General features: G+C 43.8%; 2 protein-coding genes across 5 annotated transcripts in view; one reads left to right on the top strand and one right to left on the bottom strand.

Annotated features, from left to right (window-relative positions):
• Positions 1 to 3,834, top strand: part of LOC120936283 (WD repeat and coiled coil containing) — a 42,184-nt gene extending 38,350 nt beyond the window's left edge. For all 4 annotated transcript variants that reach the window (XM_040348519.1, XM_040348518.1, XM_040348516.1 and 1 more), the window contains one exon: positions 3,382 to 3,834. In XM_040348519.1, coding sequence (XP_040204453.1) covers positions 3,382 to 3,542 — 161 coding nt within the window. In that variant the 3' untranslated portion in view covers positions 3,543 to 3,834. The remainder of the gene's footprint in view (positions 1 to 3,381) is intronic.
• Positions 3,835 to 16,929: 13,095 nt separating this feature from the next.
• Positions 16,930 to 17,555, bottom strand: part of MFSD2B (major facilitator superfamily domain containing 2B) — a 93,816-nt gene continuing 93,190 nt past the window's right edge. The window contains exon 14 of the mRNA XM_040348520.1: positions 16,930 to 17,271. Within this exon, the coding sequence (XP_040204454.1) occupies positions 17,235 to 17,271 (37 nt within the window). The 3' untranslated portion in view covers positions 16,930 to 17,234. The remainder of the gene's footprint in view (positions 17,272 to 17,555) is intronic.

A 17,555-nucleotide genomic window follows, 5' to 3' on the forward strand; every position in this document is an offset into this window, starting at 1 on the left:
CTGACTTAGAATTTTTTGATGGGGAGGGGCTGGTCGTCCTCTTTAGGAAGATTCTGTTATCCCTTCAACTCTGGACCTCTCGTTTACAAGGTTGTCTAACAAGGATTTCGTTGGACAATGCCATGACAGTGGCTTACATTATGAGAGAGGAACTAGACGTCTTGTGGTTCATTCAGCAGCAGAACTGATTGTGGCTTGGACTGAAGCACATCCCAATTGTGGATAATTTTGTAAATGGACTTCCTCAGTTATCAATGTCTGGAGAATGGACTCTTCATCCCAAGATGTTTCATACCCTCTGTTATAGATGGGAGACACCAAATGTGGACTTTCTGAATTCCAGGTTTGACCGCAAACTGGGCAGAATTGTGTCTATATTACAGCAATTCTCATGGTCAGTGGGATAGAAGGGCCAGAAATAAACATACATGGTCCCCAATCGTCTAGCATGTTCCAGCGAGGAAATCGGGAGGTGCAGGAAACATCAAACAGCTGGGCCATCATAGGAGTGAGGCCTATCGCTCATCCGTTCTCCTGGAAGGGCCAGGATGCTCCAGCCAGGCGATGACCTCACCTGGGTCTTCAAAGAAGAATACCCGGCCGTCCCTCTCCACTCAGAGGCACGCCAGGAAGAGTATGGAGTACTTGAGATGCTTGATCCGGAGTTTCTGCTTTGCCTCAGTGAAGCCCTGTCGGCGACGCTGCACAACTGCGGAAAAATCCGGAAAGGTAGCCACTCTGGAGTTCCCAAGCTCAATGTTGCCCTTCTCTCTGGCCAACTTTAGAGCCGCATCCCGATCCTTAAAATTCCAAAATTTAGCAATAAATGTACGGGGGGGGAGAAGCCCCCTGTGGCGGAGCTCTGGCAGGCATGCGGTGGGCTCTTTCTACTGCCAGGGTCGGAGAGAAGGCCTCGCGACCATAAGTATCGATGAGGAGTTTTTCCAGGAAGGAGGTCGGGACTTTTTCCTCCGCAAACCGATGAAGCGTAGAGTACATCTCCTAAGTCTATTTTCCATTTCGTCTTGTTTACTGATGAGCTGGGAAATGTGCATCTGCATATGGTCGGAGCTTGCCTGGAGAGGAGGAATGGCATTCTCCACTTCACCAATGCGTGTTTTCAGTTGTTGTGACCCTCTCCCAGAGCTTCGGAAAATCTTGCCGCACGAGGGATATATCTATCTTTACTTCGTCAATTTGGGTTGTGAGAGAGGTGTGGCATAATGTGATTGCTTCCAGGAGTTTTCCCATATCCCCTCCTAGGTGCGGCCTGGTCGTCACTCGTGGCACCTCCATCTTCCCTCACGGTATCTTTTTCCTGATGGCGGAATTGATCCAGCTTGGCGATTGCAGTACTCTGCGGTTTCAGCGGAGACATGCCACAGTGTGTACCGAACCGTATCCTCGCCGACTGGGGTCTATTAGGATGTCGTGGGGTCACAGGATTACCGGGTAGAAGGATTAATGGATGGAGCTCATCTCACTCACGTCTTACTCCATTCCCCGTCATGCCACGCCCCCTAACCCTGCTTTAGACTTCTCCACAACTTTATCCCTGACCTGTCTGGTGTGTTCCTTGGCCTTCTTGATTCTGTTTGTTAACTAAGGTTCTCTATAACAAACCTCTGAGGGCTTCACAGAACAGCTGTATTTATACTGAGATTAGATTACACACAGGTGGACTCTATTTACTAATTAGGTTACTTCTGAATGCAATTGGTTCCACTCGATTTTAGTTAGGGATATCAGAGTAAAGGGGGCTGAATGCAAATGCATGCCACACTTTTCACATATTTATTTGTAAAAAAAAAAAATTAAAACTATTTTTAATTTTCCTTTCACTTGACAATTATGGTTCCACTAGATTTTAGTTAGGGGTATCAGAGTACAGTGGGCTGAGAATAAATGCACGCCACACTTTTTTACATATTTATTTTGTTAAAAATGATGAAAGCCATTTATCATTTCCCTTCCACTTCACAATTCTGTGCCACTTTGTGTTGGTCTATCACATAAAATCCCAATAAAATACATTTACGTTTTTTGGTTGCAACATAACAAAATGTGGTAAAGTTCAAGAGGTATGAATACTTTTTCCAGGTACTGTATAAAAAAAAAAGACCCAATATGTCTCTCAGGGATCACAGTAATAGATGACAAGAGAGCACAGATTGCTTAAAGCGGGAGTTCACCCTAAAAATAACTTTTTTACCCTTAGATTGATGCTCATTTTGTCAAGGGGAATCGGCTAGTATTTTTTAAATCGAAGCAGTACTTACCGTTTTAGAGAGCGATCTTCTCCGCCGCTTCCGGGTATGGGTCTGCGGGACTGGGCGTTCCTATTTTGATTGACAGGCTTCCGACGGTCGCATCCATCGCGTCACGAGTAGCCGAAAGAAGCCGAACGTCGGTGCGGCGCTATACTGCGCCTGCACACCGACGTTCGGCTACTTTCGGAAAATCGTGACGCGATGTATGCGACCTTCGGAAGCCTGTCGGAAGACTGTCAATCAAAATAGGAACGCACAGTCCCGCAGCCCATACCCGGAAGCGGCAGAGAAGATCTATCTCTAAAAAGGTAAGTACTGCTTCGATTTAAAAAAAAAAAATAGCCGATTCCCCTAGACCAGTGGTTCTCAACCTTCTAGTGCCGTGACCCCTTGATAAAATTTCCCAAGTTGTGGGGACCCCTAACAGTAAAATTATTTTTGTAGCGTGGGTTGTCAGCACCCAAGACAAGTAATTTGCGCCTAAACCACAGACATTTAGCGCTCCCTTTTAATGGCAACTATAATCACACTCACTGTGTCTCCGACTTCACTGTGTCTCTGACTTTGTGGTGTCTCGTAGCAGTGACACTTATACCGAAATCAAGAGATGGGGTCTCCTCCAGCCCATCCCACTTTACATTCCTCAACAGTCAGCTGACCTCTAGTCTCTCTAGTCTCTACCCCCAGCCATGCTGTGAACTGAATGGGTGCCTGCAAAGAGGCTGAGTGGGCAGCCGCGGGCTCCAGGAACAGCCCAGCTGGGCAGCCACAGACTCCAGGGACAGCCCTGCTGGGTGGCCGCAAAAAGGCTTGGAGAGTGGTGCAGGCTTCAGGAATAGCCCAGGATTCGGTGACCCCTGGCAAATTATCATTTGACCCCCGAGGGGGTCCCGACCCCCAGGTTGAGAACCACTGCCCTAGACAAAATGAGCAGGAATCTAAGGGTAAAAAGTTGTATGTCCGGATTAACCCCCGCTTTAATATAACTTGTGGGCGGGGGCTATCAGATAACACTATTACTTTGCCCAGCATGGACAAAGTGACAGTCTCCTTGACTGTCTCAAACTGTAATGAATGGTTTTATTTTAACAATCTCCTATTATGTTTTCAGGTTCCTCTTATTGGATCACTCTGACAGCTGACAGCGAAGGTTTCATCCCTCTAACATTTTCAGCGAATCAGGAGCTGTTCATCAGAGATGCCCGGAGCTACCCACTCTCTTTAAGTGGAGATGGTGGCAAACATGCAGAGCCCCCAAGCAGTATCACTTAACGTGTGCTGTCTCCTTCCAGACTCAGGACTGTAGGCACCCAGCTCTACAGGAATATATCAAACAGACTGCTCTGCTACAGAGCCCACTCCGTACAAGGACGACTTTGTTACCTCCGGTGCTGCTGGCATGTTTCTTCCAGGGTTTAGTGCAATACACCTTCTGAATCAAATGGGCTTCAAGCCTGAAAACCACTCCAGTTTTGAAGATTTCTGTATGTGGAGATTTCCACTGAGCAAAGAACAGTTGTGCTTGAATTTGGTCTTATCATAGTAAACTCTGATTGTTTGTGAAGTGGTGATTCATTGTACAGTATTTAGATATTGAACTTCTGGGTAACATGCATGAAGAATGTATTGCATGTTATTGCACTGATTGTATTTTTTTACGTTTCTGCTAGGTAACTGCCATGTGAAAACTGGGTCTGTTTCAATGTCCCTGTTGTATTCAGGCTAAGGAAGTGGTCGTCCTGATGGCTTAAACTGCACCTGTCACTAGGGCAGTGCATGCTGCACTTGGATCTTCCAAGGTTTAAGGCCCCTTTCACACGGGGCGGATCAGTAATGATCCGCCCCGTGAACCTCCGCTTGCTCAGCGGGGATAGCTCCATTGATCCCCGATGTGCCAGCGGATGACAGGGCGGTCCCCGCACCGTCTGTCCGTGTTCACCCGATCCGCCAGACGGATTGAAAAGTAGGTTTTTCTTCTGTCACACTTTGGCGGGTCGGATGTCAGCGGGCATATCACCGCTGACATCCGTGGCTCCATAGAGGAGCACGGAACGCCCGTACAGGTCCGCCTAAAAAACTGGCAGGCGGACCTGAACAATCCGCCCGTGTGAAAGAGCCCTAAGTGTATATCTGAAGGATGGAGTTTAAAGCTAGCTTCCAATGCAGTTGTCCTATTAACAAAACATAATCATGCCACCCCCCTCCCCCATCATAAACACTGTTTGCAGCATAGAGGTAACGGCACTGTTACACTATGATCAACGTACATGCCCGGTAGCCTTCATGATTTCTCCCTGCAGATTTCCTTTGATCTGTGGGCATAGTTCCTTCTTTTAAATGATAAACTTCTCCTGCCCTTGCTGTTGTGACATCTATGCTTTCTTTTCTTTCGTGTCAATGTGAATATATACAGTCAGGGCTTGGCATCTAGGAGTCAGCTAAAAAAGTTAGAGCCCGGAACGCGCCCCGTCCCGCCGAGCTCACGTGCAGAAGCGAACGCATACGTGAGTAGCGCCCGCATATGAAAGCGGTGTTCAAACCACACATGCGAGGTATCGTCGCGATTGGTAGAGCGAGAGCAATAATTCCAGCCCTAGACCTCACTCAAAACATGCAACCTGTAGAATTTTTTGAACGTCGCCTATGGAGATTTTAAAGGATAGTTTGTCGCCATTCCACGAGCGGACGCAATTTTGAAGCGTGACATGTTGGGTATTTACTCGGCGTAACATTATCTTTTGACAATATAAAATAAATTCGGGTAACTTTACTGTTGTCTTATTTTTTATTTTAAAAAAGTGTATTTTTTCCCAAAGAAGTGCGCTTGTAAGACCGCTGTGCAAATACGGTGTGACAAAGTATTGCAACGACCATCATTTTATTCTCTAGGGCAGGGATCCTCAAACTACGGCCCTCCAGCTGTTGTGGAACTACACATCCCATGAGGCATTGTAACACACTGACATTCACAGACATGACTAGGCATGATGGGAATTGTAGTTCCTGAACAACTGGAGGGCCATAGTTTGAAGACCCCTGCTCTAGGGTGTTAGGATAAAGAATAGAAGTTAGAATAACTTCCCTTAGATAAAATGGCTTTAATCAATCCCATGTCATTGCTATAAAGCAGCTGTGCAAAGTAAAGGAAAACCTGAAAACATGGACCGTTTTGAGAGTACATTAGGATTGAGGTTGAGAAGCACTGCACTAGGCTACCCTGACCATGGCCACGGGTAAACGTAAAAATGCAAACTGTGTTTTGCGTTTTCACGCTATCGGCAGACAAAACGTTCCTATCCTGAATGCAATTCCTTTGTGTTCACATATCTAAAGTGAGACACCTATCTGGAGCTGACCATACACCATAAAATTTGTGTAGTCTCCTGTAGCTTTATAGTGATCTTAACCACTTAAGCCCCGGACCAATATGCTGCTAAATGCCCAAAGGTGTTTTTACAATTCGGCACTGCGTCGCTTTAACAGACAATTGCGCGCTCGTGAGACGTGGCTCCCAAACAAAATTGACGTCCTTTTTTCCCCACAAATAGAGCTTTCTTTTGGTGGTATTTGATCACCTCTGCGGTTTTTATTTTTTGCGCTATAAACAAAAAAAGAGCGACAATTTTGAAAAAAATTCAATATTTTTTACTTTTTGCTGTAATAAATATCCCCCAAAAACATATATAAAATTATTTTTTTTCCTCAGTTTAGGCCGATACGTATTCTACCAATTTTTGGTAAAAAAAATTGCAATAAGCGTTTATTGATTGGTTTGCGCAAAATTTATAGCGTTTACAAAATAGGGGATATTTTTATTAATTATTCATTCTTTATTGTGAAAATGACAGTTGCAGTTTGGGAGTTAACCACAGGGGGCGCTGAACGTGTTAGGCTTCACCTAGTGTGTGTTTACAACAGTAGGGGGGTGTGGCTGTAGGTCTGACGTCATCGATTGTGTCTCCCCTATAAAGGGCATGACACGATCGATGCGCCGCCACAGTGAAGCACGGGGAAGCCGTGTTTACATACGGCTCTCCCCGTTCTTCCTCTCCTGGTAGCGATTGTGACGGAGCGGCTATAAACGAATAGCCGCGCCGTTGTCCCAGATCGCTCCCCGAGGGAATCTGCCCACCGCACGCAGCGGGGGGGGGGGGGGTCCCGATCGGACCACCCACCCGCGTCTAGGCAGGGACGTATATATACGTCCTTCTGCCTGTCCGTGCCATTTTGCGGACGTAAATAGTCGTGCGGCGGGCGTTAAGGGGTTAAAGGGATATATATATATATATATATATATATATATATATATATATATATATATATATATATATATATATATATATAATCGTATTTTTCGGCGTATAACACGCACCCTAACTTTAAGAGGGAAGTTTCAGGAAAATAACATTCCACAGCCCCCTGAGTATAACACGCAGGCACAGTTTACCGTCTATTTTAAGGGTAAAAAAGTGAGTGTTATACGCCAATAAATACAGTATATATTATATATATATATTTTTTTTTTTTAACCACTTCAGCCCCGGAAAGATTTGCCCCCTTAATAACCAGGCCTTTTTTTGAGAAACGGCACTGTGTTACTTTAGCTGACAATTGTACGGACATCTCACTGGTTAGGCCGGCGAAGGAGCGACGCCTCGCTGGTTAGGCCAGCTTGTGATTTGATTGCTGCCAGCAACACCAACACTCTACTCAGAAACGTCTGATATCTGAGGACCAGTGTGTGACATTTGATTGTTACTGCTGCTATTGTTGCTATGTGTAAATGTATTGACAGTGGGAATGCAGCTGAATGTATTAGTCATGTGCTAATCTTATGGACTGTTTACATTTCTTGTTTTTGGGGTCAATTATCACTCCAGACACTTGACCTTATTTATACCAGAATGTATTGATTGTAGCTACTGACTATAAGATTGTTAATAAAGATGAACCAGATATAACCTAAATCAACACACCCTGTGTGATTACTTTACTTTCAGGGGTTATTATTAAAACCCAACCCATGCTCCCAACCTCCTGGCAAGCTGCATGTGTTTTTTTTTTTTTGGGGGGGGGGGGGGGTTCCTCTATAGCAGGGATATGCAATTAGCGGACCTCCAGCTGTTGCAAAACTACAAGTCTCATCATGCTTCTGACTCTGGTGTCATGCTTGTGGCTGTCAGAGTCTTGCTATGCCTCATGGGAATTGTAGTTCTGCAACAGCTGGAGGTCCGCTAATTGCATATCCCCGCTCTATAGTTATACTTATTCCAGGGCTTGACAAATTTTCTTGGAATCTAGGAGCCAGCCAAAAAAGTTAGGAGCAAGGAACACACACCGTCCCGCCGAGCTCGCGCGCAGAAGAAAACGCATATGTGAATAGTGCCCGCATATGAAAGCGGTGTTCAAACCACACATGTGACGTATCACCGAGATTGGTAGAGCGAGAGCAATAATTCTAGCCCTAGACCTCCTCTGTAACTCAAAACATGTAGCCTGTAGAATTTTTTAAACGTCGCCTATGGATATTTTAAAGGGTAAATGTTTGTCGCCATTCCACAAGCGGATGCAATTTTGAAGCGTGACATGTTGGGTATCAATTTACTCAGCGTAACATTATCTTTCACAATATAAAAAAAATTGTAACAACTCTATTGGTGTCTTATTTTATTATTTAAAAAAGTATATTTTTCCCCCAAAAAGTGCGCTTGTAAGACCGCTGCGCAAATACAGTGTGACAAAGTATTACAACGACCGCCATTTTATTCTCTAGGGTGTTAGAATAAAAAATATATATAATATTTGGGGGTTTTAATTAGAGGGAAGGAGATGGCAGTGAAAACAGACAGGGGAAGCACCATTAGAATTGCTGGTTGTCTTGTCTTATACCAACGGCCACCACAAGATGGCGCCAGATCACAAAGAAAGCGAAGGCCGCAAAGCCGTGGCCTCAATTGCCGGCCGGCTGGCGCGGCCCGACACGATCGCGCGGCGGGGGAGCACGGAGACACAGGATGCCCAGGTCACGAATTCTAGTCGCAATGGTGCCCGAGGGGTTCGTTGAACCCTGACTTATTCAGATGTCTTCAGATCTTCTTACAACAGTGGGTGTCTCTCAGTGTATTAAATGGCAGTGCTGAAATCTGTGCTGAATCGTGCTCGTATTGTGAGACAACACTCGCAAACCGAGTCGGGATTTTAAAAAAGCTGAAATTTAAGCACACATGCAAATGAGCCAGAATAGTGGTTTATCCCCCCCATTCCTTCTCCACTCAGACCACATCAATTTGAGTCAAACCATCTGAAAGCAAAACACTTCTGACTTGCTGCCTATTTAGGCAACCCATAGTGCTGTAGTCCTTTGTCAATACTACAGCTAGTATTTTTAACCACTTAATTTTTCTCACTGAACTGCAACTCAATTTATAACATTTTTATCATGTGTTTTTTTTTTTTATTTATGGATTTTTGGTTGATATTTTGTCTCATTTAAAATACACTTGTGATAAAAATGATAGACCCTTCATTTCTTTGTAAGTGGGGAAAAAAATCTGCAGGTAGAGGGTGTGAAGCATCTCACATTAGACCTGACATAATTGTACAGTTAAGTCAGAATTGACTATTCCATGGTTTAGATCAGTGGTTCTCAACTCCTGTCCTCATGACCCACTAACAGGCCAGGTTTGCAAGATGACTGAAATATGTCACAGTTGATATCATTTTGTTCAGTGATTGCAGTATTTTAGTCTGCCTCTCCCTAAGGTAATAGGAACAGGAGTTGAGAACCACTGGTTTAGAGTCATTGAATGGTGTGGAACATCCCAGGATCTTCACAAAGATGATACTGATCTCCTAGTAGGCAACGCTACTATTCTTATGACCAGGGACAGCCAACCTTGTACCCTGCTGGGAGGTACAAGAGCTGGGCTGGGTAGGTAAAATGCAAGGAAGCTTTGGGGGGGGTGCTGGGGTCAGAGCCAAGGAGGGGTGGAAGTGATATGTGGACAGCCTGTTGAAAGAGCTGCACACTCCTAAACCCTGCACTCTATATGTAGCACACTCTTCAACGCTGCATTCTGTATACAGTGCACCCCTGCACTCTGTGCATAGTTGATCCTCGGACCGGACATCACTCCTAACATTACAGGGAGGAAGTGGGTGGAGCTAGGGAGGAGTAGGAAGTTAAATCCTCCTCCGCATTGAATTATGGAGCCACTCTCTCCTCTCCTGACGTCACTGGTTGCTAGACACAAAGCGGCCCGTGGCTAGCAACCAGTTTGTGCAGGGAAGCAGGGGCCCTTGGTGAGACCCTTGAAGCGGCTCTAGCAACCAGTGGACAGGTTCTGCGTGCTGGAGCCAGCGCTTCCGCGCTCAGTCCGCCACTGAATGATGTTCTGGCAGGCACTGAGCTGCGGGAATTTAGCCCTGATCGCGGTACTTACTTCAAATCACGGGAAGTTCCCGCGGAATCCGGGACGGTTGGGAGGTATGCATAGGGCATCCCTGAAACTGCGCCCTGTACATAGCTCTTCCCTAAACTCCACATGCCTGGTATTTGTTGCCCCTTTCAGATCCTCCCACTGTTGCAACTCGGCCACACCCATCATTTAATGCAGCTCGGCGGGGTGGTTGAGTTCCTGCACCTACTCTGAGGAAAAAAAGCCCTGGATAAATTTATATAGTCTTAAAAACACAACTGGCCCTTTGAGAGTAACCATAATGCTGAAGTGCCCCACAATTAAATTGAGTTTGATACCCCTGCACTAGAGGAACCCCTAAGATAATTTTCAGGTCTCTGGGAACTCTTACTAAAACCAGTCTATTGGGAGAAATGGCACTAAAGCCTCATACACACGATCGGATTTTCATCAGGCAAAGCGCAGGACTTTTTTCCAAAGGGCGCTGGCCAGGAACTTGTACTGCATACAAATGGCAAAGAATTGTCGGCCAACAAACATGAAACTACGTGGTAGTTTCTGCTAATTGTGTTATGCTGAGCATTGCTTCTGAGCATGCGTGTTTGTACTGTGGAGTTTTGTTCAAAGGACTTTTGTACACACGATCGGATAATCCAACAACACACATTTGTTGGCGGATAATTTTAAAGCATGCTATCCCGCATTTGTTGGTGGAAAATCTGACAACAATTGTCCGATGGAGCGTACAAACGGTTTCCGACAACAGCCTGCCATCACACAATTCCCGTCTGATAATCCGATCGTGTGTATGAGGCTTTACATTGGTAGTAAGTAGGAAGAATGTGACGTTGGTCCTGAAATAATCCATGTATTGAGAATGGCAGCTCTAGAAATATTTACAAATAGGAAGTAACACATCCAAATATCTTTATTATACTTTATTTTCAGCAAAAAGATTTAAGTGGTAAAAGTATACACATACGCATACATTTTTGAGCATGTCTGGTCCGTTCCTAAGACCGTAAGATAAATATTTCTCATGAGCATTATATTACACTGAAGCTGTGTATTCGCCTCTTAAAAGGGTTTTGAAGGGCTGCATGCACAAGTTTCTGACCGTGTCAGTATAAGGCCAGTGAGTATGTAGGATTCTTGGCATTAATAGAAATGTTTTCTTCTGGTTGTAAAATGACAGCAAAACAGTGCAGTTGGTTGATATACATACTACAGGGAGTGCAGAATTATTAGGCAAGTTGTATTTTTGAGGATTCATTTTATTATTGAACAACAACCATGTTCTCAATGAACCCAAAAAACTCATTAATATCAAAGCTGAATATTTTTGGAAGTAATTTTTAGTTTGTTTTTAGTGTTAGCTATTTTAGGGGGATATCTGTGTGTGCAGGTGACTATTACTGTGCATAATTATTAGGCAACTTAACAAAAAAAAAATATATACCCATTTCAATTATTTATTTTTACCAGTGAAACCAATATAACATCTCAACATTCACAAATATACATTTCTGACATTCAAAAACAAAACAAAAACAAATCAGTGACCAATATAGCCACCTTTCTTTGCAAGGACACTCAAAAGCCTGCCATCCATGGATTCTGTCAGTGTTTTGATCTGTTCACCATCAACATTGCGTGCAGCAGCAACCACAGCCTCCCAGACACTGTTCAGAGAGGTGTACTGTTTTCCCTCCTTGTAAATCTCACATTTGATGATAGACCACAGGTTCTCAATGGGGTTCAGATCAGGTGAACAAGGAGGCCATGTCATTAGTTTTTCTTCTTTTAGACCCTTTCTTGCCAGCCACGCTGTGGAGTACTTGGACGCGTGTGATGGAGCATTGTCCTGCATGAAAATCATGTTTTTCTTGAAGGATGCAGACTTCTTCCTGTACCACTGCTTGAAGAAGGTGTCTTCCAGAAACTGGCAGTAGGACTGGGAGTTGAGCTTGACTCCATCCTCAACCCGAAAAGGCCCCACAAGCTCATCTTTGATGATACCAGCCCAAACCAGTACTCCACCTCCACCTTGCTGGCGTCTGAGTCGGACTGGAGCTCTCTGTCCTTTACCAATCCAGCCACGGGCCCATCCATCTGGCCCATCAAGACTCACTCTCATTTCATCAGTCCATAAAACCTTAGAAAAATCAGTCTTGAGATATTTCTTGGCCCAGTCTTGACGTTTCAGCTTGTGTGTCTTGTTCAGTGGTGGTCGTCTTTCAGCCTTTCTTACCTTGGCCATGTCTCTGAGTATTGCACAACTTGTGCTTTTGGGCACTCCAGTGATGTTGCAGCTCTGAAATATGGCCAAACTGGTGGCAAGTGGCATCTTGGCAGCTGCACGCTTGACTTTTCTCAGTTCATGGGCAGTTATTTTGCGCCTTGGTTTTTCTAAAAGGTTCTTGCGACCCTGTTGACTATTTTGAATGAAACGCTTGATTGTTCGATGATCACGCTTCAGAAGCTTTGCAATTTTAAGAGTGCTGCATCCCTCTGCAAGATATCTCACTATTTTTGACTTTTCTGAGCCTGTCAAGTCCTTCTTTTGACCCATTTTGCCAAAGGAAAGGAAGTTGACTAATAATTATGCACACCTGATATAGGGTGTTGATGTCATTAGACCACACACCTTCTCATTACAGAGATGCACATCACCTAATATGCTTAATTGGTAGTAGGTTTTCGAGCCTATACAGCTTGGAGTAAGACAACATGCATAAAGAGGATGATGTGGTCAAAATACTCATTTGCCTAATAATTCTGCACTCCCTGTAAGAGAAAGAGACACAGAATGGACATGCTGCATGTAACCAGATCCCACACTTTTCGGTATACCTGTAGAGTGCAGTGTCTCCCTGAAGCCTCCTATCCCCCCCCCCCCCCTTATGAACCTATTACTGCTGACACCAAGGATAATGATGTGAACCTTTTGATTGATGGAAGGGGAGAGATTCTTGAAAAGTCAATTTAACTACTTCAGACCCGGGCCATAGTAAAAAGACAGCCTCCAGGTGGCTCTATAAATCCGGAAGGCCGTCTTTTTACGGCCTCTGGTCCTCCAGCCACCGGGGGGCGTGCGGTGGTGCGTGCGCCGCGTCACCGGTGCACGTGCCTGGCGGCTGCAGTGTCCGCCAGGTACCCGGTCTCGGCAGTTTTAGAGCAGGGACGTGGAGCTCTGTGTGTAAACACAGAGCTCCACGTCCTGTCAGGGAGAGAGGAGACCGATGCTGTGTCCCTTGTACATAGGGACACAGCATCCGTCACCTCCCCCAGTCAGTCCCCTCCCCCCACAGTAAGAATCACTCCCAGGAGCCACATTTAACCCCTTCCTCGCCCCCTAGTGCGTTTTTATAGCGCTGTTCGCTGTATTAATGTGAATGGTCCCAAAAATGTGTCAAAAGTGTCCGATGTGTCTGCCATAATATCGCAGTCCTGACAAAATTCGCAGATCGCCGCTATTGCTAGTAAAAAAAAAAAAAAATCAGAATTCTATCCCCTATTTTGTAGCCACTATGACTTTTGCGCAAACCAATCACTATACGCTTATTGCGATTTTTTTTTTTTTTTACCAAAAATATGTAGAATACATATCGGCCTAAACTGAGATTTTTTTTTTTTTTTTTTAAATTGGATATTTATTATAGCAAAAATGAAAAAATATTGTGTTTTTTTTTTTTTTTCTAAATTGTCGCTCTATGTTTGTTTATAGCGCAAAAACTAAAAACCGCAGAGGTGATCAAATACCACCAAAAGAAAGCTCTATTTGTGGGGAAAAAAGGACATCAATTTTGTTTGGGAGGCACGTTGCACAACCGCGCAATTTTAATTCAAAGCGACGCAGTTCTGAAAGCTGAAATTTCGCCTGGGCAGGAAGGGGGTATATGTGCCCAGTAAGCAAGTGGTTAAAAAGGAAAATCTGCCAATAATCATTAGGAATATACTGAGAATGTTTTCATACTGTAAGTTGCCTATATAACCCCATAAATGATTTTGCCCACATTCACACAACGAATGTTCACAGTTGTCAGGCTGAACAGCTCTGCAAACTTTTTATAAATAATCCCTAATTCTTGAATAATAAATATAGGATTTAGCACATGTATACATCTGTAAGACTTATGCAGTCATTATGGCAATAATCTATGTTTTTTATGTAATAAAAAAACATTATACAGTGTATATATATATATATATCTTTTTTTTTTTTTTTTTTACAAATATAAAAAATGTATTTCTTTGACAAATTAAAACCCAGATCCAGCAATTTTTACTTTCTTTTTATATTTAATACATTAAAACCGATGTTTTTTTTCAGAAGCTCGCTGTAAACGCCCTTGAGAGCTCTTGATATGTACCACAAGGGGGTGCACTTTCTGCTCCCATTGCATATTTCTGTGTTGTGATTTGAAAGATTGTGAGAAACAGCCCAGGGAAGTTTTTGTTTTTAATTCTATACTATTGTCTTTTTTTTTTTTTTATCTGACCCTTTGTTTTTGTTTTTTTGTACAGTTTTTTGTTGTTTTTGGAAAACTCAATAAATATATCTTTAAAAAAGTGAAACTAAAGTCAAAAATACTTACCTCTGCTGCAACGGTTCAATGCCCAAGTGGTCCTGCAGTGGCACCATCTTCTCCCTAGCTTCTTTCGGGTGCCGGTCCTAGGCGGCCTTGATTGGTCAGCACAGAATGACATCGTTCCTGCGCATGCTCAGGAGTACAGTCATTCGACACACAAGCACTGTACCAGAATGTAAACTGAACTGTGCAGCTCAATGTATGTTCAACAGAGGATTGTGAAAAAGGCAGGTAGGTGTATTTTTTTTTATTTTCTTTTTTTATAGTTTTAGAATGGAGAAGGGCTAGAACACCTGCCAGGTTTTTATTAAGCCATGTATTTAATGAAAAATGAGAGATAAGAGAGACTGCAGGAACTTAATATGTTCTTGAGGAAAAGGGGGGTATGATTGAAACCTCTAAATACATGTAGGGGGTGAATAACGTTTAGGAGGGCTGTATTTTAGCATGAAGCTAAGATCAAGAATATGGGGACATGATCTCAACCTAGCAGGCTAAAGTTCATAACTAATCTTAGAAACTATTATGGAACCCCAGGCATTCTCCTGGCGCTTCACGTGGGTCCACGGGTTTCTTTCCTCCCGCTTCTTCCCATCCTGGGAGGCCATCCGAGTGACGCATCAGAACCCAGCCAGGGAACACTTTCACTGTCTTCAACTAAAACATTGGATTGTTGCCCTGCGTGGCACGTCCACCTACCCCATATCGAAGAACTTTCTTTCAAACATGTGTGCCAGCATTCCCCTAGGGCCCCTGTCCTACGCATCTTTAAATGGACACCCATCATCAGCATCCCTATCTTACATGTCTCAATGGAAGCGGGTCCTCCAATCCCCAATAGATCTAGAGAACTGGAGTAAGGCTTGGAAAACCATTGTAAAATTTTATTTTAATATAAATACGCGTGAAGCCACGTATAAAGTTCTTTTCAGGTGGTACTGGGTCCCTGCCCGAGTCATCCCTGCTTACCTCAGGAGTAGTGACAGATAATTTTGTAACTGTGGAGGGGGATGTCCTACATACCTGGTGGTCCTGCCCGAGACTGGTGGGGTTCTGGTCCAGGGTTTTCAACCTGCTCCAGACCCTCTTCCATTTAATGGTCCACAGGGATGCAAAATTGTGCCTATTGCATTTCCCGATTCCCAGCTTATACGCGCCCCAACAGAAGCTGGCTACTTCTTTTTATTTCTGCCAAATGGACCATAGCCCAAGCCTTGAAGACGACCCTGTGCATTGCCTTCCAAGGGGTGAAGTCACATAATGCTCCATGAGCAAATGTCCAGGATCGTGAACAACTCGCATCCTAAATTTCCCAAGGCCCGGGTACCATGGATTTCCTATGTGGTTTCCCTCACTCCAACTGGCTTGTTCAGTTCTTCTCTAACAGCTTCTGACAACGTGTCCGAGTCTGAGTTCTTTTTTCCCTTCCTTTTCTCTTTCCTTCTCTGGACTCTGACCTTCCCTTACCTCCTCCTGCTTTCTTTCTGGCTCTTCTTTTTTCCTGTTCTTATTCCTTTTGGATTCCTCTGTAATACCTGATCATTCTTTAGCCCCTGCGTGGGTGATCTTTATTCTAGTTTTTAATTTCTTACGTTGTGTCATAAAACCAATAAATACATTGAAACACAAAGTATTGTTTTACCAAAAGAGTAGTGAAGTGAACATACAGTACTTAGGACAAATCTAGATTTATACTCTAGACCAGTGGTCTCCAGACTGGATTTGGCCCTTTGCTTGCCTTTATTTAGCCTTTGGGGTACTCCTCTTCCCACTGATACCCACTGACCCTAACGGGGTATCATTGCTGTTACTAACTTTAACAACGGGGCACTATTTCTCCTATTGACACCAATGATGGGGCACGATTCATCCAACTGACAACTATGGGACACTATTCCTCCCACTGATATCAATGGTGGGACACTATTCCTCCCACTGATATCAATGGTGGGACACTATTCATCCCACTGACAACTATGGGACACTATTCCTCCCACTGATATCAATGGTGGGACACTATTCATCCCACTGATATCAATGGTGGGACACTATTCATCCCACTGATATCAATGATGGGACACTATTCAGCCCACCTACAGCAACAATGGGGCACTATTCCTCCCATGGACACCCATGAATATTCCAACTCCTAGTGGCCACAGTCTGTCCCCTCTAAAGTCTGAAGGACGGGAGTTTAAAAAAAAATGAAAAAAAAAAAAAGACTCAATTTTTTTTTCCTGCTGAAAACTTCTCTGTTTCTATTATTTGTTCAAACACACTGTTATATAATATACAGTGTATATAAAAAAAAATTATGGGGGGGGGGTGATATTGTTCATGTTTTTCATCTTGTCCCTCGCTTCCTGTCCTAGTGATACATTGTTGCCTGAATGTGAGGGAAAATCTCTACAGACCGCAGAAAAGAAAATGATAGGAGTTCAGGCCTTCCTCTACTGTACTTGAAAGCAAGAAAAGCTTTAATTGCTGCCTGTGTCCTCCTGGAGATTTTTCCTTCATTTACTGTCTTGGTGATATATCACTGGGGCAGAAAGTGAAGGGAAATTTCCCTAAGGGACCCGCAGAGAATAGTAAAAACTAACCAGGGTTCTAAGCCTTCACCGCTTTAACCTAAAACTAAGAACAAAAACGTTTTGGCATTAGATGCACTTTAATGATAAAAATTCTAATCCTGAATAGAGAAATTGGTTGGCAACACAAGACAGTCCTTTTCATTCTTGGCACAGTGATTAGAAGGCAATATTCCAGGCATTGGCTGGTGTTCACGCTTTCTGCGGTGGATGCGACCGTTCCACAGCTCTTCCACATCTGACCTTGTCTCCAAACTGCTGGATAACCAGGATCTCAATGATTGGTTGGTTTGGCAGATGGTGGCACATGTACTGCAGATTCGGCCTTTCTTCTTATAGACATTTATGTAGAACAGAGCAGCCAGCTCAGATGACTATAAGAGTGGATCTCCGGGTCCGTAACCTGAAGGACATAAACATGTTACTATAGTTTGACTTGAATTTTGTTTGGCGAAGACTAGAGATGCTTTTTCTTATTGGGGTCAGCCTGATTCTGTCCGGAGTGGTAGATCGGCCAAAGAGTGATTGGAGTTTGTTTTACTGGCCTGCGGAAGGTTTGGTGTTTTGGTGATCCACTTTCTTATGTCATTAAAGATACAAGTTTTCAGGACCCATTAAAAGAAATTAAATACAACCAATGAGAAAATTCAAATATTCATACTGATGCACTATAGTAGTATTGACTAT

The sequence above is a fragment of the Rana temporaria genome, chromosome 4 (genome assembly GCF_905171775.1).
Source record: "Rana temporaria chromosome 4, aRanTem1.1, whole genome shotgun sequence".
In the NCBI taxonomy this organism is placed as follows: domain Eukaryota; kingdom Metazoa; phylum Chordata; class Amphibia; order Anura; family Ranidae; genus Rana; species Rana temporaria.